This window comes from Heterocephalus glaber, unplaced genomic scaffold (assembly GCF_053883595.1).
Source record: "Heterocephalus glaber isolate CG9 unplaced genomic scaffold, H.glaber_assembly_v1.0 deba00001461, whole genome shotgun sequence".
In the NCBI taxonomy this organism is placed as follows: domain Eukaryota; kingdom Metazoa; phylum Chordata; class Mammalia; order Rodentia; family Bathyergidae; genus Heterocephalus; species Heterocephalus glaber.
The window spans coordinates 18,143,906-18,166,908 of record NW_028258308.1 but is presented as its reverse complement, the minus strand read 5'-3'; the positions used below and the strand labels follow the sequence as shown (position 1 = coordinate 18,166,908).

The 23,003-nt window shown below is 38.0% G+C and overlaps 1 protein-coding gene across 2 annotated transcripts in view; it reads left to right on the top strand.

Annotated features, from left to right (window-relative positions):
- The window catches only part of Cenpu (centromere protein U), a 41,233-nt gene that overhangs the window by 6,077 nt on the left and 12,153 nt on the right, over positions 1-23,003 (top strand). The window contains exons 4-8 of one of the 2 annotated variants that reach the window (XM_004853007.3): positions 692-797; positions 3,266-3,326; positions 3,819-4,055; positions 15,407-15,476; positions 20,642-20,750. In XM_004853007.3, the coding sequence (XP_004853064.1) occupies positions 692-797; positions 3,266-3,326; positions 3,819-4,055; positions 15,407-15,476; positions 20,642-20,750 (583 nt within the window). Of the gene's footprint in view, positions 1-691; positions 798-3,265; positions 3,327-3,818; positions 4,056-15,406; positions 15,484-20,641; positions 20,751-23,003 lie in introns of both variants that reach the window. The other variant, XM_021264992.2, reaches the window with a different exon arrangement.

The following is a 23,003-nucleotide window of genomic DNA, read 5'->3' as shown; positions in this document are numbered from 1 at the left end:
CCTCCTCTGCCCTGCTGCCCTCAGCTCTTCACCCGTGCCATAAGCCCCACCCCTGCATGCTCTTCTGTTACTTCTCTTTCCGGAGTGGACAGAAGCACCCTTTTCTTAGCATCTCTTTTCTATACCTTTCTGCCAAGGCCATTTGGACTCCTTCTTTTATGTTCTGTCTCATTAAATCTAATTTTTATGCTGTCTAAATGCTGTAGCAATCCAGAGTAAATAAGAAAAGTGAGGATGGCTAGAATCTTTCCCCACAAGAGGAGCATTCATTTACAAATACTGAGTCCCACTGTGTACTTGGTACTTTGTAAGATGGGAATGGGCCAAGCACTCTAAACCTGTCAAGTTGATCATTAATGCAGTGGTCTCCCACAAACAATGTATATTATTCCATAAGAGCATGGAAAGAAAATGTTAGGCTTCCTATTTATTTATGTTTTTATCTCATGAAAATATTCCTGTTAGTACAGGAATACAAGTTTATAATTTTAAATTCATGCATTTATTGGTAATGTAGTTTAAATTTTTTATTATTGAGTTGTGAGATCAAAACTATTTGGGAGGTGGCCTGTGTAATTTGATTTTTGTCAGCCATTTAAATAAAGATTGCTTTGAACTCCACTATAAGGGAATAGATAATACGTGCAAACATTCAGACTTTTAAAAGTTGTACATTCTGTGTCTTTTATAGACCCTCCATTACATAGCACTGCTCTATATGCTGATGAAGAAGAATTTTCCAAACACTGTGGATTGTCTATCCCTTCAACTCCTGAAGGAAAAGGAAGAAAGAAAAGGTGTGATTATATTTCAACCAATTGTTTAGTCATGCTTAATGGGATTTCTGAGCAACTCTTTAAGATAGAAGCTAATAAAACAAAGGATTTTTAAAGATCTTTTGAGCTAGTTATATTTTCCCTTAAGAGAACTGGAACATAAAAATGTAATTTTTCAATAATTGACTTTACTTACAATATTATAATCACTGACATAATTGATGCCCAGTTATCTGTCTTTATTGGGTTGAGTTAAATTTATGAGTCAGACGAAATGGATATTTGATGATGCACAAATGTCTCTTTGTCTAAGGTCTTTGTGTCCTTTAGTGCTGTTCTGTTTTATTCATATAAATTTTGTACATTTCTTAAATTTATTCCAAGGTAATTTACCTTTTTTGTTGATGTTTGGTGGTTATAAATGAAGTCTTCTATTTTATCTTCTCTGTGGTTAACTGTCTATATAAAGCTATGAATTTCTTACATTAAGTTTTTACTATTTTTTAACTCAAATTTATAAATTATTAATCATTATCTCTTTGCCAAATACTATGCTAGATATTGGAAAATAAAGATGAACACCTTGTGCTTAAGAATACCCTCTATCATTCCATTCCTGGTATTATAAAACAATCTTACTTGGTTTGACCTCTTTGCTGGTCTTCCACTGTACTACCTCAGGGCCTTTGCATGTACCATTCGCTGTGCCTCGGTTGCTTTTCCTCCTATGTCTGCATGGCTTGCTGCCATGCTTCCTTCTAGATTTCAAATGTCACATTATAACAGCTACTCTGATACCTCCCAGAAAAAAACACTCCTCTTTATCAGTATATTTTCTCTACTTGGTGCTTTTTTTTTTTTTGGTACCCAGGATTGAACTTGAAACCTTGCGGTTTTGAGGGAGGTGCTGGAACCACTGAGCTAAATCCCAGGCCCTAATTGGTTCTTTTTCTTATAGCACTTATCTCTACCCAACACATTTGATGTTTATATTTTAATTTATTCATTGTCTGTCTTTCTCCCATTGAAGTAGCTAAAGACAAAGGAGGACTTTGCTGTTTTTACGACAACCCGGAACATGGTAGATAGATACTCAGTAACTATGTGAATTCATTCTTCACTTGTGTAGTTTGTGTCAGTGGCTGAGGTGACTGACTGTGGACCAACTGTGCTGGGACAGAGATGGCCTCAGATGGCAGGTTCTGAGTAACCTACCAGGCAGCTCTGGGAGAAAGATTGCATCCTAAAAGAGTCCTCTATTGGGCAGAAATGGCCAGGCCCTAATGTCTGCACAATTCTGTTATTGCCTGGAGACAATTTGCCCCCGGATGCTGCGGTGGACGCTGATGGCTCTGCAGCTGTTGTATGCTGCTTCACTCCAGGGCTGTCTGAGCAGTGTGCCCGCATGGCTGTCTTTCAGCTGCTTCTGGCATACATATCCTTTGACTCCTCTCCTAGCATTTTCTTCTCTTGAACAATGCATTCTATCTATATCCTATTTTGTTCTTTGAACATGCAAGGCTGCTTTATATCACCATGGTTTTACATTTACATTTCTTTCTCCCTTAAATGCCCTTTTCCATACTTCTTTGAAAAGTATTTTCAGAAATCAACCCAACTATCATAGCCATGGTACTTTTGTTAATTCCCCAGACATATATCTGCATCTTCTCTGTGAGATGCTTGCTAATTTAGCATTCAGTATTATCTTTGGTCTTCCTACTAGGCATTGAACCCTTTAAAGGGAGGCCTCTTTCTCGTTTTTAAAATAATTATAGTCCCCACACTTTGTGTTTTGAGGTTGATGGTAAATACATATTTATCAAATTGAATGAAAAGATTTAAGAATTCTCTTCCATCAGAAGTCAGGGGTTTTTTGTTCATTTATAGGATGAAAGAAGTATTCCCTTCTATATCATGTATGATGGGCCTAGTAAGCCTAGTGCATTTGCTATTTTTTTTGAGACGGTCTCACTGTGTAGTCCAAGTTGTCGTTGAACTCACAGCAGTCCTCCTGCCTCAGCCTCAGGAGTGCTGAGATTACAGGCACACTACCACACTGGCTTGGACTAGCTTTTTTTTTTTTTTTTTTGGTACTGGGTACCGAGGGGATTGAACTCAGGACCTTGGGCTTGCAAGGCAGGTGTGGTGCCACTGAGCTAAATCCCTAGCCCTTAGATTAGCTTTTAATACCATTGATGTCTGGTATTTCTGGGACTGGTAACTTAAAGAAAGATGGAGTTCTCAGATAGGATCACAAAGTGCTGCAGTAGTGGATTGCTATTACTTGTGTAGGACAAACTGATGTGACTAACATATAGGACAATATAGGAGATAGCCAGTCAATCTAGGATGGTGACTGGCCTGCCCAAGACAAGGATGATATCTCCTCATTATATTGAGCTTGTTTTCATGTTAGGCAAGAGACTATGGAAGACTGAATAAAAATAGATGTGTGTAAAATATTGATGGCTTGTTCTTTGTTGCAGTTCGAACACTTCTGAAAATGAAGCAAGTGAAGATGAATCTGTGAAAATTTGTGCAGAAAAGGTATGTAGAAACATTCTCTTCTACCTTAATTTGTAAGATATTTCATATTTTATTTGGATTGGTGCAAATAGAGAAAAATAGTCTATAAAATACTTCATTCCTATTTAGATTGGATGCAAATAGAGAAAATGTTCCATAGCAAAGTTTTTAGGCATGTTTTAGGCAATACTTTTATAATAAAAATGAAATATTTTTATCTGAAGTGTTTTTATTAAAGAGATCTCAAATCTCTTATGTACCTAATTGGTTTTCATAGCACTTATATAATGTCCTTAGTTAGTGATGTACAAAGACAGAGAGAATTGTGGGGAGATTTACTTGGAGCTCTTTAATCTAGGTTTTGTGTTCTGTCCACTAACAATTTTGCCACCAGTGTACTATGTTCAGTTTTGAAGTTAGAAATGAGCAATACAAATTCTACAATTTTCTGCCATTACAGTACAATCATAAGCATTTGTCCTTTCTAAACTAGTTACGCTACTTTCTTCATAGCGAAGAAGAAAACTTAACCCCTTTAGTGATGAGTCTGAAAGCTCTGATGAAGGTGACTTAACAAGAAAAGTTAAATCAACAGAGAAAATCAGTACTCAGCAGCACAAAGCTGTTCCTGCTGTGGCACCTTCAGAATCTTCAGAGAAACCAGCTGGACCAGTCACTCCTAGAAAGACAGGACACCTCAGGGCCCAGTCCTTTGTTGAAAAAGAGACCCAAGTAACACAAAGTCAACCGGTAAGAGTGTCTGCCATTTGTTTGGAGAGAAAGAAAAGCTTACTGAAAAATGTTTGGGAGGAAAATACAGCATTTTCTTTTTTTCCCTTCAGTTCTTCTAAAAAATAATTTTTATATTTTTCTTGTTATAAAAATGTTTGAGAAAATCTATGCAGTATGGAAAGGAAGATAAATTCACCCACAAGTCCATAACCCAAAAATATCCAGCTTATTTTTTGATCTGTACTCTTCAGTCCTTTTACTGGGCTTTTGTAAATGTGATCATAAGTAAATGCGATCATAAGTATTCTACAGTATCATTTTCTTGATATAACATTTCTTTCATGGATGTGCCATAGTTTAGTTAATTTGTTATTGATAATGATTGCCATTTAGCAGTTTTTAAGTGCTTTGATTTCTTTACAGCTAAAGCTTTGCACACACTCTTGATCATTTCCTTAGAAAACCATTGCTCTGGCAAGATTTCTGCTCATATTTTGATCTACAATTCTTAACATATATTGTCTTTTGGTCAAGCTCTTAATACATTATTGTATTAATTCAGTTGCTCTGATGTTTTGGATAAATAATTCTCAAGTTTGAAAAAAGATTGTAATTATAATAAGGTATCCCTGCTCCCCAGTCCTCCACCCCTAAACATAGACAGGTAACCTTACAATTAGTTTCTTACATACTCTTCCAGAGTTTTCTTCTGCACAGATGAATATGTTTATTTTTATTGCCCTTTTTTACATAAATAGAAGCACATACATGTTGTCTGCCTCTTTGTTGAGTCTTGGAGAACACCATGTGCACTTGAACTTGGGGTTGCTGAGCATAGTTGTGAGTGACCTCACATCAGTGAAGTCAGGTTGACTGATACTGTAGCTCAGATGTCATGTTTTCATTGTGATTGTTTTCGTGAAGTGGCTGGTGGTCTATCTGATCTATCAGTTACATAGAGGAGGTATTTTTTAATGTCACACCTTTATGGATTTTCTTTAGTTCTTTGATGTATTTTGTTTTATTTTGTTTTGTTTGAGGTTGGTGGGTCCTATTATTTTTGAGATGGGGCCTTGCTGTGGTGCTCGGGCTAGCCTTAAACTTGTGGACTCAACCAGGCATGGTGGCACACACTTGTAATCCCAGCACTTGGGAGCCCAAGGCAGGAGGATCGCTGTGAGTTCGAGGCCATGTATATACTCTATTAAGCTATGCAGTAGATCTGAAAACCTTATTCTTTCTGTCTAACTGAAACGTATCTTTTAACCAACCTATTGCCAGCCTCCCCGATCTACTCTCTTATAGTCAGCATATTCTTATTCAGTTTTGGCAATTTCTATCTTTTAATTGAATTGTTTGGTTCATTTACTTTTTATGTAGTTATTGATGTGGTTAGGCTTATATCTACTATCTTGCTATTTTTCATTTGTCTCTTCTGTTTTTTTATACTTCTATTGCTCCTCTTATAAAAGTTCATTTTAAATATAACTTTGGGGTCAGGTGGTAGTGCACACCCATAATCCCAACACTCAGGAGGCTGAGGCAGGAGGACTGCCATGAGTTCAAGGCTAGCCTGGACTACATAGTGAGATTCTGTCTCAAATGCCACCCTCCAAAAAAAAAGAAATATACATATATATATATATATATGTATGTGTGTGTGTGTGTGTGTGTGTGTGTATGTATATATATATATATATATATATATATATATATATATATATATGATACACTAGGGGCCAGGGATTTAGCTCAGTGGCACCGTGCCTGCCTTGAAAGAGCAAGGTCCTGAGTTTGATCCCTGGTGCAAAAAAATAATATATATATATATATATATATATTTTATATATATAAGTGTGTGTGTGTGAAAATTTATAGTAGGTTCAAGTAGGAGCTTCAAGTAGGTTCGGTTCAGTTCTTACGCTGTTATCCATTTACCCCCCTTTTTGTTCCTCTATTGCTAATTCTGGATTAATTCAGTATTTTTTAATATTCCATTTTCTCTATTGGCTTCTTAGCTATGCCTCTGATTTTTTTAGTTGTTACTCCTGGGTTAAAAATGTACATCCTTAACATATTCATGACAGAGCCACAGTCCATATGTCTCACTGCTGGGAGGTTGTCATGCATGACTATCCCATCAGGTGGCATGGGACAGTCCTATCTGGTGGTACAAGCTGGTCATTGGGACAGTCATGCATGTACCACCGGTGGCTCAAGCCAGTGGAATGTGTTAAATCAGCAAAGCCTATTTAGAATCTTTGTGTTACAACTTCATGCATCCCTTACTTCCTTCTTTCTACCTGGCAATGAACTATTTCTCACTACATACATGTAATTATATAACAATATCAAAATTCCATGTTTCCATCCCCCATCCTCTGTGCTATTTTATCATGTGCTTTACTTGTACATATATTATAAATCTGATCTTAAAGTGCTATGTAAACTTAGCTTCCAATCCCCCATTCCAACCAGATTCACACCCTCCCACCTGCCCACTTCCTTGATAAAGCAATTCTAGAGTTCTACTGAAAAGAACTATAATTTTTAAAGGGAACATGATAAAGCAACCCACCATGAATTACATTCTGTGAGGGAGGAAGGGACCATCACACTTTGGGGGAAAGAAGGTGCAACCCTCTCAGCACCTACATCCAACAAAACACCCAGGTGCAGAGTTGAGTGTTCCTCTCCCACGTGCCTAGAGCAGGAAGAATTTAGCAAACAGCTCCAAGTATTTCAGAGTAAAAGCACTCAAGTCATACAAAAAAAAGAGCCCTTCTGTCAACCAGGCCCCTCAATGACTGACACTCTTGATAATACTTTTTAGAAAGTGTGGCCTTTCTCCAGCAGCTCCAGGCAGTCACTGATTCCTCATTTTAACAAAGCAGCATCTGACATCAGGCACTACTGTATATATAACTCGACACGTAGCTGAGTCATCATAAACACGCCAAGTACAAAGGCATGTCAAAAAGACATTTTTCCTCCCCAAAGCATGGCCCCAAGAAGCCATTATTATAATAAAGTATGAAGTTCTGCTGCAGGTTGTTGACCTATATATAACACTAACAAGTCCCACTTAGGACATAAAGGCTTACACTGTGACATGGAGTAGTAAGACAAATCTACTGACTATTTAAGTTTGCTGTACACCCAAACCAGTGGTAGCGAACCTATGGTACACATGCTGCAGTGAGCTGTTTGTATCACAGAAAGCTCTAAAAGGTAAACCATCTTCATTACACCCATCTGTGCATACAGATGTGTCCACTTTCTGTAGAACAAATGCTGAAGGTGAGGTAAAGTACAGTGCAGCTGCTGATGACCCCATTAGACCATCCACAGAAAAACTGAAGAAGTTCCCAAGCCCTTGCTCCTATTGTCTCTTTTGAGGCAAACTGAGAACTTGGATGTCTGTCTCAGTGGCGCTCTGAGGGAATTGAGAACGGCTCCAGACAAGCCTCTTCTCCTGCAGACACAGTTATTATGATTTTTTGAGACAGTTGTCTTTCATGAAATTATGGGAAAAAAAGTCTTTCAGTTTTTACCCATTTATTTTTCCAGTTCCCTTATTGCCTTCCAGTAGTGTATTTCCATCCGATAGCTTTTTCTTCAGCCTAGAGAACATCTTCTAGCATGGCTTTTCACTGTGGGTCTGCTGGTGACAGGTTCTCTCAGATTTTATCTGAAAGTGTCTTTGTTTCACCTCTGATTTTAAAGGATATTTCACTGGATATAGAACTTCAAGTTGACATGCTTTCCTCCAGCTCTTTAAATATGTCATTTTGTTGTTTTTTAGTCTCCATTGTTTCTGAGAAGTCAATAAGTTTTGTCACTGTTCTTATGTACATTTTCAGTGTCCCTCATCTCAGCTTCTGTTGAGAGTTTTTCTTTGGTTTTCAGCATATTAACTATGCCATATGCCTAGATAGATCACATTTATCTCCCACAGGGTTTGCTGAACTGCGCAGTGTAAGCCCAGAAAAGTTGAATCATCGTTTCTTCAAATACAATTTTTCTACCAAATTATCACTGTCTTCTTTTTGAACTTTTATTTTACAAACTTTAAATCATTAGATACCATATTTTTGCTTAGGTCCTGAGATTCTGATCCTTTTTTAAATCTCTGTGCTTTCTAACCTATAGATTGGATACATTTTGTTGCTTTGTCTTCAGGTTCACTGACTATTCTGTATTCATTTATAATATGTAGTTAAACCCATACGGTATCTCCGAAAAATACACTCACATCCTAATTGCAGATTATCCTGATTTACATGGGTGGGCCATAGATGTCTTCATAAGTTTCCTCATACCAGAGGTGGAGGACATTAAACCCCCACAGAAGAGAGGATGATTGAAGACAGAGGCAGGGGTTGAGTGATGCAGCCATAACCTTAGGCAGGTCACAGCCACAAGAAGCTGGAAGAGATAAAGAATGAATTTTTACCCCTAAGCCCTTGGAGCAAGTGCTGTCCTGCTGATACCCTGATTTTGGCCCAATTAAGACTGATTTCAGATTTATGACCTTCAGAACTGTCAGAGGATAAGGGCTAGGAGTCGGGTAGAGCTCAGAGGTAGAGCACTTGCCTGGAATGAGCAAGCACCTGCATTCCATCCACTGCAGAAACCAAAAAACTCCATGGAACTGTTAGCTGTCAGAGTATACCTTTCTGTTGGTTTAGGCCACCAAGTTTGTGGTAGGTTGTTATAGCAGCCACAGAAAACTGAAATACCACCTAATTTTTTTCTTTTTAGTTCTATGGTTTTTGGATCTAGAATTTATGTTTGGATCCTTTTTGTAGTTTCTGTTTCTCTGATTATATATTAGTCAGCTTTCCTGTTGCTGGACAAAATACCCGACATCTGCAACTTAGAGGCAAGGTCTGTTTGGCTCACAGTTTAGTTCATGGAGGCCAGGAAGCAGAACGGGGGACAGTGCCAGAAAGAAGGGGCCAGGGACCATATGCAGTCCCCAAGGCCACCATCACCCACCTAGACACACGCAGGAGTGTGCTTCACTAATCTCCTATGCATTTCTTAATCCCGTGGAATGACATGTCCTGATTAATGGTCATAGATGAGATTCTCTTTTAAGACCCCCATTTCCTTTATTTCCTTAGACATAATTATGATAGTTTCTTTGAAGTCTTTATTTTCTAAATGCACTATCTGCCATTATCTGGGTCTTCTTTGGGTTAGTTTCTATTGAATTTTTTTTTGTCTTCTCTTTAGATCACATTTTCTTGTGTGACTTTTTAAATCTACTTTTTAATTCTGTAATAGACATTGTCATTGATAGGTTGTTGATTGAATTTTGTATCTTGTGAGTAATGTTAACTTTTATTCTAGCAGGTTTAGCTGATCACTTGCTGATCATCTTGATGTTCTGTAGGCTTGATTTTTATCCTTTGTTAGGGTCAGTTTGTGGAAAGCCTAAGGCAACGGTGGTGAACCTATGGCACATGTGCCAAAGTGGACTAATTGTATCATTGAAAGCTCTAAAAAGTTCGCCATCACTGGTCTGAGGTGTTTTCTGAGTATTCCTGAGCTTCCCTAACTTAATGAGACTCAGCACTGTGTTAGTTTTCAGCTGCTACATGACAAGTTACCAATAATCTTAGTGGCTTAAAACAACATATGCTTATTATCTCAATTTCTGTAGGTCAAAGTTGGGCTCAACTTAGCTGGCTTCTCTGCTTAGGGTCTTGTAAAACAAATCAAGATCTATCCAGGACTGAAATCCCGTCTGACAATCAGGCTCCTCATCTAAAATTTTTCAGATGGTGGGAGAATTCAGTTCCTTGGAGTTGTAAGACTGAGGACCATGCCATCTCTTTAGCTGAAGTCAGGGGTCATCTCAGTGCCCTCGTGGTGCCCTCAGGTGCTGGTCTTGTGGCCTTCTCCCAGGATGGCAGCCAGAGACTCTCTTCAGGCTACTACAGGGGACCTTACATGGTTTCCATAATCATGAGAGCGATGGTCCTGTCATACTGGCAGGTACATCCATACTGAGTTGGGGATAACTTACACTGCAAGTCATCTTAGACTTCTGCTTACCATAGCCTCCACTCTGTCTCCCTGGTGGGTCTGGTGATAGGTTGGTTTTAGGATTTATTGGAGCAGGTCTGGAGTAGGCCTTACTTTAGGGCAGTGATTCTCAACCTGTTTTTATTATTGTCCTCCCTAAGAAGCTTTTTAGGTACACATTTTTCCTCCAACAAACATACAATTAAACTAATGCCGCAATTACACTGTGTATCACTTTATGTTCTGGGACCCTGTGGCCTAAGATTTTTTTCTACCTTCCCCCCTAGTAACCAGTTTTTGCTCTGGTAGAAGCAGCATGGCTCCATGTAAGAGTGCATGGTCTAAAGCCCAGGACTCAGCTCAGTGGTTCCGCTGCCTGCCTCACAAGCGCAAGGTCCTGAGTTCAATCCCTGGTACCAAAAAAAAAGTGTATGGTCTAGTTTATGATTCTTATCCCTAAGTATGATCTTTCTGCCTGACAGACAAGGGTGGGTGTCCAGATATGGACACCTTCTGAGTTTACCTTTTTTCGGGGAACCCAGTCATATATTACCTATTGTCTGATGCCCGAATTAAGTTGCACCTCTTCCCCCATTTCATGGTTGTTTATGACAAGAATGTTGGGACTCAGGACAACCCCTCAAAAAAAATATGACTGCAGGGACCTGAGCACCTGAAAACCAGTTCCTGTTCCCCAGCCTTCTCCAAGCAAGCGAGTACCCAAGGCACGGGTGACCTTGCTCTTCTGTGTGTCAGAATCAACAACATAGCAGTCGCTATTGGAAAAGAAGCTAAACTCTACCTATTCCAACCCCAGGAGTGGCTAAACCTGCAGGAAAACAATCACGCTTATAGTTGTAGGGAAAAATTATCCAGAGCTCAGCTGACAACGGTGAGGGTCCCAGCACCCGGAAGGAAGCTCCGCACCTCCATCCCAGGCTCCTAGGGCAGAGAAGCTCAGCCGGTCCCAGCACCTGAAAGGCAGCTCCCCAGCTCCATCCCAGGCTTCTAGGGCAGAGAAGCTCAGCTGGTCACAGCACCCAGAAGGAAGCTCCCCGCCTCCATCCCAGGCTCCTAGGGCAGAGAAGCTCAGCCAGTCGCAGGACCCGGAAGGAAGCTCCGCGCCTCCATCCCAGGCTCCTAGGGCAGAGAAGCTTAACCAGTCCCAGCACCCGGAAGGAAGCTGCCCACCTCCATCCCAGGCTCCTAGGGCAGAGAAGCTCAGCTGGTCGCAGCACCCGGAAGGAAGCTTCCTGCCTCCATCCCAGGCTCCTAGGGCAGAGAAGCTCAGCTGGTCCCAGCACCTGGAAGGAAGCTCCCCCACTGTCATCCCAGGCTCCTAGGGCACAGAAGGTGAGCCTGTCCCAGGACCCAGAAGGAAGCTCCCCTGCTGCCATCCCAAGCTCCTAGGGCAGAGAAGGTGAGCCGTGTGGGCACCAGAAGCACCCCCCCCCCCCGTGGAAATGAGAAGACACATAAACAAGCCTCAAAAACAGACTTCCAGATCACCTACAGCAATCCCAAAGGGAAACGAGATGGAACACTCTGATACTCAACCATCTGGACTCTCTGAACTGGCAACGAAAGAGGATCTGGGAAAAATGAAATCAGAAATAATTACTCAGATAACAGCAAAGATTTTGCTCATGGTGCAAGACATGATTAATAAATCTAGAGAGGACACAGATAAAAAAATAGAGGAGCTGAGGAACATGATGGAATCCCAACATAGGAAACAAATGGAATCCATAAAACAGATACAAACAGATTTCCAAGAGATTAAAAACTCCATCAGAAGTCTGCACAGCAGAATGAACCAATGTGAGGATAGAATTTCACATATAGAAGATAAGATTGCAATTAGTGAGGAGGAAAAGAAAAATTGCTTTAAAATTGTAATGGAACATGAGAAATCAATCCAGCAGCTGCTAGAGCATGCAAAGAAGAATAACATAAGACTGATTGGAGTCAATGAAGAAAGAGGAGAGAGTGCAGATGACTTAAAAAAACTCTTCATAGAAGTGATAGCAGAAAACTTCCCAAGGAGGGGAAAAGAACTTCACATACAGATAAGTGAGGCATATAGGACTCCAGCTAGCCTTAATCAAAAAAAATCTACACATAGGCCTACAATAGTTAGGATTCCAGAAATCCAACAGAAGAACAAAATTCTACAAGCAGTGAGAGAAAATAAACAAATCACATACAAAGGAAAGCCCATCAGAATCACAGCAGACTTCTCAGTGCAAACCCTCAAGGCAAGAAGAGCTTGGAGTGATGCATTTCAAGCCTTAAAGGAAAACAGCCTCCAACCCAGATTGATGTACCCTGCAAAACTATCTTTCAAAATTGATGGAGAAATAAGATACTTTCATGATAAGAGAGCACCTCAGGAACTTCATGAATACCAAACTGGCACTCCAAAAAATTTTAGACAATACCCTAGGAAAAGACAATGAGGATCACAACCCCAGGAAACCCAGCAGAATGAATCCACTGGGCATGACAAATTAAACGCAAAGGAGGAGAATCCAACAAAAAGACAAAGTCATGACAAGGCTTTTAAAACTTTTGACTTCATCTCCCTAATGAGTGTATAATTCAATCTTATTATTGTACTGATTAGTATTTTTCTGATTCTAGAATTGCACACCATTTCTTGTGGTATACTCGCTATTTATCATCTTCTTATGTCTACATTTTAATTGGGTTGTCTATTAATGAGCTCTAAGAATTCTTAGTATATTCTGCTCATAGGTTATATGCATTGTAAATATGGTCTGTTTAAGGACTACTTTTCATTTTAATGATGTCATTTAAAGTTCTAAATTTTGATGGAATCTCATTTATCAATTTTTTTTCTTTTATACATCATGTTTTTTGTATCCCAGGTAGTTCTTGCCTACCCTGAATTCATAAATATTTTCCCTTATAATTTCTTATTAAAGTTTTATACTTTTAGGCTTTCTTATTTAGGTTCATAGATCCCTTCAAGTTATTTTCATGTATGGAACAAAAGGGTTGAGGTTAATTTTTTATATATGGATACCAGATGTTCTAGTGCCGTTTGCTGAAGACACTATCTCTTCCTCGGCTCTTGAATTGAGTTTATATTCTATAAAATGCTAATGTTAAATAATCTTTCAAAACTCAGTGGACCATATATGTGTGGTTCTATTTCTAGATTCTCTGTTTTATTCAAATGATCTATAAGTCTTTCCTTACATCAACACTGCCTTGATTACTGTAGCTTTAGACAAAGTCTTAAAATTAAGTACTAAACGTCTTCCAACACTGTTTTTGTTTTTGTTTTTGTTTTTGTTTTTAACTTTTCTGGGTCCTTTGTACTCCTACATAACTTTTAAATTTCAATATCCAATTCTTCATTTATAGCAAGTATACACAGACATGAATTTTTATATATACCTTGTGTTTTCTAATCCTGCTAAATTCAAGTACAAGTTCTAAGGTCTCCTAGAGATGCCTTAGTATTTTCTCTGTAGATGATCATTTCATCTACATATAAAGATTTTGCTTCTGCCATGCCAATCCTATCCTAGTTGTGTCATTTTACTGCCAGACTATTTTGGTGGGGACTAGGTTTCAAAGTTTAATGGACAGATAAAGAGTAAGCATATCTGCCCTTGTTCCCCACCTTAAGGAGAAAGCATTGTATCTTCTCCATTTATATAAGGCATTCTTGCTGGAAGTATGGAGTACATGTCTTTAATCTGTTGAGAAGTTTCTGTTCTACTTCTAGGCTCCTGATAGCTTTTACAATGAACAGCTGTAGAATTTAGTCCAATACTTTTTCTCCAACTAGTTACAGGATCATATGGCTCTTTCCTTTCCTCTGTTAAAATGATGACTTTTGAGGGTGGATCTTCCAATGCTGAACCAACACTGCCATCCCTATAATAAAACCACTTTCTACATCCTGCCAGATCTGACTTCCAATAGTTTGTTTTGTTAAACAAATTTCTATCTATGTTCATACTTTTTTCTTCTATTATCTTTATCCAGTTTTAGGATTAGCACAATGTTGAGTTCCTAAAATGAGGGGAGAAATGTTCCTTCTTTTTTCTGCTTTAATTGTTTGATATAATTTATCAGTTAAAATATTTATGAGCCTGCTATTGTCTTAAAGGTAGGTTTCAAGCTAGGAATATACTTTCTTTAATAGGTGCTATTCAAATTTTATATTTCCTCTGGAAATATAAAATATAGTTTCATTAATTTGTCTTCCAAGGTACTTCTTAGAAGTTGTCAAATTCATTTCAAAAAAGATTTTTGTAATATGCTTTCTATATCCTTTTAAATTCTGTAAAATCTGTGGTAATGTCTCCTAGATTTTAATATTGTAATTTAAAAAGTGTATAACTGATATTGTGTAACAGGAAGAAAAGGTCTAAAAGAGCAGGGGAATTGGGAGGGTTAGAGGAAGGGAAAAAGGGGAAAGGAAAAAATATGAGAAGAGGAAAAAAGTGGAAACAAGGTCTTTGCAAATAGGGAAAGGTGGAGGGGGTGAAGGGAGGGCAAAGGAAGGGGAAAAAAATAAGAACCAAGATACTCATGTAAAGGTAGAAGATCCCAATGATGAATGTAACTGTATTTTATACCAAAAATGTACCAATAAACTTATAGGGAAAAAAAATATGAGTGCAGGAGCCAGAATATGCCTCCCCAAACTATACTTCTTTTGCATATTTGAGCTGATTATTCTGCACGCACAGAAGTAGCTCTGAAAAGATGTGGGGGGTTTTTTGGGGAGGGGATTTTTTTTGAGACAGGGACTCACTATATAGTTCAAGCTGGCCTTGAATGCACTATGTAATCCAGGCTGCACTGGAACTCCATTTTCTCCCTTCTGTGTGAGCTATAAGAATTGGTTCTTAATGAGGCTGTGAGCAGAAACAAGCTGATTCCATACATTGTTATCTTCAATATTAAAAGTTCAACAACCTCCACTGCAATGATTGTTAAAAATTAATGGAAACTTTCATTTTGTTTTATTTTCTGCAATGTTCTCTGTGCTACATATTTATATGAGTAATATTAATTTAGAACTGAGAATTTTAGCTTAAATATTCACAGTTATAATACTGTCTTCCTTTCCTTTCTTGAATCTTTTTTCAGTTGGGGGTGGTGTTTCGGTCAGAGTCTCACCATGTAGTCTAGGCTGGCCTTGAACTTGCAGTCCTCTTGCCTCAGCCTCTTTAAATGTTAGGATCACAGGCATGCACCACTGAACTTGATAATAGTGTATTAGTTCTTATGTTTTTTAAAAAAGAAACTTTCTTAAATAAAAATCTGTAATTTAATTGTTTTGGCAGAAAATTCAGAAAAAAAGGAAGCTATCTCCTGGCAAAAGGAAGAGATCAAGAAGTAAAGCCACAGACTCAGGTACAAGGTATTATTTTATACTTTGTCACCTTCTCAAGGATTTCATGAAAAAAATTTATTATTTGGTAAAGTAGCAAATTGAAAGTTCATACAATTGCCACTTCTAAAAAGTAATAATATATGACTTTGGAGTATCATTGTTTTCTGACATTTTGTCATGAAAAAGTTCTGTATGCAATAAATCTGAAATAATTTTGCAGTATATATTTATATACCTACCACTTAGGTTTTACAATTAACATTTTATGGTACTTGCTTTATTATTTTCTGTCCATTAACCACTTAACAGTTGGCCCCGAGCGTCACTTGGGCAGAATGTTTGTTTACCCACTGACTGTCCTGAGCATCGCTTGGGCAGGTGTCATTTTGTACTGAATAAATTTGATAAAATTGTAGTTTTTATTTTTCCTTTTATCTTATAAAAATGAAAAAATGTGCAATTTTTGGCCATCCTATATTTAAATAATTGGACTGGTAAGTGGTTAATACACTTCAGTTTTTTAATGCATTTAAAATATGCAACAGATGCCAGTGTACTTCTCCTGAAATACTTAGCTCACACTTTATTAATTAGATAAGAGTTCAATGTTTGTTTACAATTTTTCTGTTAATGCAAAATATAAAATGAAATGCCTGGATCTCAAGTGTATAATCACTTGAGTTTTGAAAACGCAAATATATATATGTAACTCAAAGCACCATCAAAATATAAATGCTTCCCATTATTCTAGAAAGTTTCCCTGAGCCTCAGTCAGTCCCTACTTCCATATTCCCAGAAGCAATTTCTTTGGGAATTCTTTTTTCTACCATAGATTAGTTTTGCATGTTCTATAGTTTCATGCAGATAGAGCTGCATAGTATGGTACTCTGGAGATTCATTCATACTGTTTTGAGTCATTTTGATTGCTGAATAATATTCCAGTGTGTGACTATACCACATTTTATCTGGTCTCTTATTGATACATAACTGCGTTGTTTTCAAGTTTTGGCTGTCATTAATAAAATCACTGAACATTTGCATACACATTTTTTGTAAACATGTTTTTATTTCTCTTGGTAAATACAAAGAATGAAGTTGCTGAGTCATAGGACAGGTTTATGTTTAATTTTACAAGAAATGGTCAAACGTTAGAGACTATTTTTCCCAAAGTGGTTGTAAAATTCTGTCCTCTCATCAGAAGCTGAACAGTTTGGAATGTTACTAAGAATATAAAAACAACTTCATATAAATAGATTCATTAAAATAGATGAAAAGAGACCCTCTACCTTGTGACACATTAATATCTATAGAAATAGAAGGCCAACAAAACTATTAAAGAAAACATCTAGAATAGTCCTATAACTATTAAAGATATTTGATTAGTAAAATTTTTCCTATGAAAGTAAACTACTCAAAATCCTCAATTCTAGATAGTTCTATAGATGTATCTAACAGACATTTAAGAAACAACTAATTCTATCCTACGAACAATGATACGAAAGGTAGACCCAAGGAAACCTGTGTGTGTGGGAATTTGATAAATGCAGGGCACAGGTGGTGTTCGCTGGTCACCGGGGAAAGGTGTGGCTGTGGCCACGTTGCCCTATCGAAAAAGGAAGCAAGAACTCTGACATGGCACACACATAAAAAGTAGTTCTAAATGAATTAAAGACTCAAATATGAAAGAAATAGACAATTTATAGAGAAGATATAAGAGTTTATTACTGTGAATTGAGAAGCGTTTTTAAACATTTTCTTTATTCATTAATTTTATTGGTACATTTTAGGTAAACAGTATGCTGACATTCATTATTGGGAATTTGTACCTTTACATAATATATCTTGGTTCTTATTTTTTCCCCATTCCCCTGCCCTCTGTTCAACTCTTCCACTCCTCCCTATTTACAAAGACCTCTATTTTTTCCTTTTCTCATATTTATTCCTTTCCCTTCTTTCCTTTCCCCTACCCCTCCCATTTCCCCTTCTCCTTTGGACCTTTTCGGGGAGAAGGATTTCTTAAATAACACAATAATCTTAATAAGTTTGACTTCATTAAAATTAAGGACTTCTGTTTATCAAGAGACCATAAGGAAAGGTACAGTGTAAAAAACAAGCTGAAAGAAGATACTGCAACACATTTCAGTAATTAGCAAACTCCTAAAAAGTGAATGAAAAGATAACATAGTAGAAAAATTAGCAGATAATACCAACAGATTTTCACAGAAGAATCAACAATAAAATAAAAATTTGAAGACAGTCCATCTCTGCGTTAGCTTTCTATTACTATAACAGAATACTTAAAATAATCAACTTATAAGGGAAAAGGTTTATTTTGGCTCACAGTTTTGGAAGTTTCAGTTCATGATCAGTTGGCTCCTTGGGTGAGTAGTAAAGCCACATGCACATCATAGTAGTAAAGCCACAAGCCACATCATGGCCCAGAAGCAAAAGAGTAGAAGAGGAAAAGGCCAGGATCCTATAGTCCTTTGGAGGCATCCTCTCAGTGACCTAAAGATCTTCTATGAGGCCCCACTTCTTAAGGGTTCTGCTGTCTCTCAGTAGTGCCATTAACACATGGGCTTTTGGGAACATTCAGCTGAGACTATATCAATTACTAATCACAGAAATCTAAATTATAGCTACAGTGAAACACCTTTTTGTATCTTCTAGTCTAGCAAATATTTTGGTTTTTCAATTCCATACTATTTAGCGAGATTGTCATCAATGGAAATCCTTAACTATTATAGCTACAAAGAGATATAACTACCTTGAAAATCATTTTGTCCACTCTCTGGTAATGTTGAAAATGGGCAGACTTTGAAAACCTAACAGTCACTTGTAGGTGTATTTACTAGAAATTTTTATACATGTCCATGAAACATGTATGTAAGTGTTCCTAGCATTACTTTTTATGCTAGCAAAACCTAATAGGGTAAAATTGATAATTGTAGTATATTTAGGCGCTGGAATGGAAAAAATTTTTGCTTTTATATTAACATAAATATAAAATGGTCAAAAACATGCAAAACTAAACTATACATTGTTTGTTATATTCATTGTTATTCATTTGTTATATTCATGTACAGTAAAATTTAATAATATGATACCCACAAACTTCAGAATGATGGTTACCTTCAAAGTTGGCAGGGAGATGGATGTATTTGAGGAGGGGGCATACTTCAGTGTCTGTTAATGTTCTCTTCATTAAGTTGTATTGTAGGCCCATGGGCATCATTTTTTATTATTCATCTTTATATCTTACACACACATAAGTATTATTGTGTATATCAAATAAATCAAAATAAAAAATAAATTCTGATGCTAAAATAAAAAAGGTTAAGAATGGACAGGAAAAATTTTTCTACTAGTCTTGAGAACTTAAGGAAAATTTTATGTGGAGGTATTATTTTCCAAAAGTGAGAATATTTTTTACAGATTACTTGTTTTTCTAATATTCCTGGTAAGCTGAGTTTAGGTGAATAGGCAGGAATTTGGGAGCCAAGAGGATGGTGGTTGAATTGGGATTAGCAGTATTATGGGTCTGGCCTAGAAGCATTATCAGAGTACCATTGCTAATTTCTGCTTCTATTTATAACTGTTTTATAAATCAATAGTGACAAAAACGATGGGATGCTTACTATGTGCCAGTCATCACACTGAGCATTTAATATCATTCTTACCTCAATCCTCAGTCATAAAGTGTAGGTACTATTGTTTTCCCATTTTTACAGATGAAAAAAATTAAAACTTAAACCAGAAAACTTGTCTGATCTTGCATAGCCTTAAGTGGGCTTAGCTTGTGTGTTGAGTATCTATTAATGGCAAAAGAAACTACCACAGAACTTAATGGTTTGAAATAATAGGCAGAAAAATATCTTCTATAGACATTTGGGCTCTTGCCTACTGTTGAAAATAAACTTTTATTGATACACAGGTAGATTCTTTTTTAGGTGCAATTATAGATGCTTTTGTACTACATTTCAAGAGTAGTTGAATAGTTGCACCATAATGCCAACAATATTTACTGTCTGGTACATTACAGGTTTGCCGCTTGCTGATTTGCAACCATGACCATCTTATTTCCTTACACTCCTGGTTGGGCAGTTTTGCTCATTTGGCTGCATTCATTTGGTGGCTGGGCCACGGCAGAAGTTCTGAAAAGGCTCCCTTCAGGTGTTTGGTGCCTTGGAGCTCCTGCACATGATCTTTTTTCTTTTCATGTGGTGAGCTTGGGCTCTCCTGTTGTTTGGTACTCAGAATTTCACATAATGGCCGACTTCCAAGATGGAGCACTTGAGGAGGTGAAAAGTAGAAGCAGGAGATCTTTTAATATCTGGCCTTGGAAGTTGTACAGTATCACTCCATCCTGTCCTACTGATCAGGCCAGTCATTGGGTGACCTCAGATCCAAAGGGAAGGGAAATGGGAAAGAGTCAGACCAAACTTGCAGCCATCATTCATCTACCACAACAGTGTTAAATTCAGCTCATTCTGACACTGGGGACTTATCAGATTTGCAGTATTGTATGAGGAATTAATTATGGAAGAAGGATGGACTCTCCTGCTAATGTTTTATGTTAATATTATATAGAAAATGAGTATTCATTAGAAATTGATAACACCTTACAAATGCATAGTAATTTGTAGTTTTTGTAAATATATTCACAGATATTTTCTTGCTTGAGTCTCAAAACAAAATAAAAGCAGAACATATTTTATTTCTTATATTTCACTACAGAGGAAACTGAGCCTCTGGAAGGTTAAATGACTTGCCTGAGATCTCAAGGCAAGAACCTAAGTCTTCAGATTCCTTGTCCAGAATATTACTATATTACTATAACTTTTTAAATTAATACACTGAGTAATTTTGGTGTATTTACACATGGCCTATCATTTAGGTGAAAATTTAGAAAATACAGCTATCAGGGAAGAGCTTTATTACCATTTCTGTTTGAAAATGGCAGATGAATAAAGACACAGCAAGGTAATTTAGAGGTCATGATGCTTTTGCAGCGGTTAGTGACAGTAGAGATTGAAGTTTGGGGACTGTAAATACAGCTCCCATAGGATTTTTCAGCAGTAGCTATCTAAAGCAATTTGTTTTGGTTTCAGGCTTTCAGAACTGTCAACCTAGAGCCACATTATGAATGATCAGGATATTAAATTGACCTTTCTTAATATTCTAGATATTTCTGATACTGTGCATATTTGGTGTCTAGAAGGAAAGAGAACCAGTGACATCAGGGAGTTGGATATTGTTTTGTCTGCATTTGAGAAAACCATCCTAGAGTATAAGTAAGTCTGATGTTGTGATACTTGAACCTAATAAATCTCCCTTGAGGCACTACTTTTACTTATCCCACAGTATTTAATATATAGTGTTTTCATTATCATGATGATTTAGATAATTTTACGTTTCCATAATATGCCAGGATACATACATTTATTAGGCTAATTTCAAGTATTGGATCATCTATTCTAAACTGTTTCTGATAGACTGATCTTATGTGTATTTTCCTTTGGAAATAGTTGTTTTGCTTCCACCTTTGAGCTTGTTTCCTCCAGGGCTGTGGGCTTCTTGGTCCATGTGTAAGTTCCTGACAGTTCCTGTCAGCTCCCCTGAAAGAGATAGGGGCACATAAGCCCTAGGTTGGGAGTCTCAGTCACTCAGGACACAGAGAAGGCTGTCAGGTCCGGGCTTCACATAGCCTCCAGAGAGAGGCAGTATGGGGAGTAGATGGATAGGCAGTCATTCTCTAGCCTGGGGATTCAGCAGAGAACAGCGAGGAGGGAAGCAGCTGCCCCAAATTAGTCTCTACCTTTTTTTCTCCAGGCCTTATAATAATCACAGCCTGGTTTTATTCTTTCCTTCCCCTCCCCTCCACTCCACTCGCCTCCCCTCCCATTCCCTTCTCTCTCCATAATAAATTCCTAAAGTACAAAACAAATAACAAAGTTGTTTCCAAAAGGGTAGCCTGGCAGAGTGAGCTGAGGGATGTGGACTGGCCAGCCACGCCTTGAACACTGCTGGCCTCCCTGAGAGCAGCATCCACAAGGCTGGCAGCAAGCAAGGGCAAAAGACAGGAACCCCGAGGGGCATGGAGTCAGCAGAGTAAGGAACTAGCAGCTCTAGAGACCAGGGGCATGAAGCACGCGGGCAGAGGCTCCAACACAGGGGTGGGAAAAAAAGCAGGAAACAAGGAGAAAGGAGGAACTTCTCCTGTGAGCCATTCTGCATTTAAACCAGGAATATTCCTCAGTTCTGCTCCAAAACTAAGCCTGGTTCCTCTCACTCTGCTCTGGGGATTTGTCCACCACCTGCCTCCGCAAACAAGGCTACCATCCACAGAAGGGGCATCATGAAAATCTAGAAAGGTTGGACTTGCCTCCAAGAAGGAACTCCACATAAACCCACATTTGAGGCCCCACCACCAATATCATGGTCTTGGACTTCAGTTAATAGAGCTAACTTCCAGGGGATTCTAAGGCAGCTGTGGGGAAGAACCAGTAAAACCTGGCACACAGTTCTGTCCAGCTCCAGAGTGGAGGTGGTGGGAGAAATTCTCAACAGTACTATAGAATATGCCTGTGGATGCTGGACATTTGTGATCCACTAACCTCAGTCAACTACTCCTAGTCCTTCATCTAATCCCCTTACTCTCAGATCTGGTCCGTGGTCTCCCCTGAAGACTTTTGGGGCAGAGTGCTGTCTATCCAGGATGCTCTGTTTCTATCACCAGTGAAATCATATTTGGTGACATTTAAAATACCATTTTGTAATTTAACTGTTCCAATAGGTGTGAAATGTAGAAGTATTCTCTTATTGTAAAAACAAAGTGTACCATCAAGCATTTATCAGTGTTCAGTAGTATTAACGATTTGCACCTTCTTGTGCAACACAGCTCTAGCACTTAACTCATTTTGCACAACTGATACTTTATACACATTAAACAATTCACCATTTCCCCTCCCCCACAGTGGTCACTAGCTACTTTGTCTTCATAAATTTGATTACTCTAGGTCTCTCATATAAGTGGAATCATATAGTGTTTGTCCTTCTGTGACTGGGTTTTCACTTAGCACAATCTTCTTAAGGTTCATCTATGTTCATCCATGCTCTTGTGTCAGAATTACTCCGTTTCAGGATGAATAATATTCTATCATGTGTATACCATATTTTCTTTGTCTGTTCATCAGTGGACACTTGAATTATTCTCACTGTTTGGCTATCACAGACATTAGTATACAAATAATCTGAGTCCCTGCTTTCAGTTCTTGTGATTATATACTCAGGAATGGAATTTTTGGGCCATATGATAGTTCTGTATTTAACATACGCACAATGGGGGCATAATTCATATGTCTCGCTGCTGGGCAGCTTGAACCACCAATAGTATATTTGTGACTGTCCCATCAGGCGGCTTTTTATTAATTTTATTAGTAAAAAGACCAACGAAAGTGACGAGGTCCGTTTGTATCACCAGTGGTTACCCCCTGCCTGATGGGACAGTCATGCATGTACCACCAGTGGTTCAAGCCTGTGGGAGC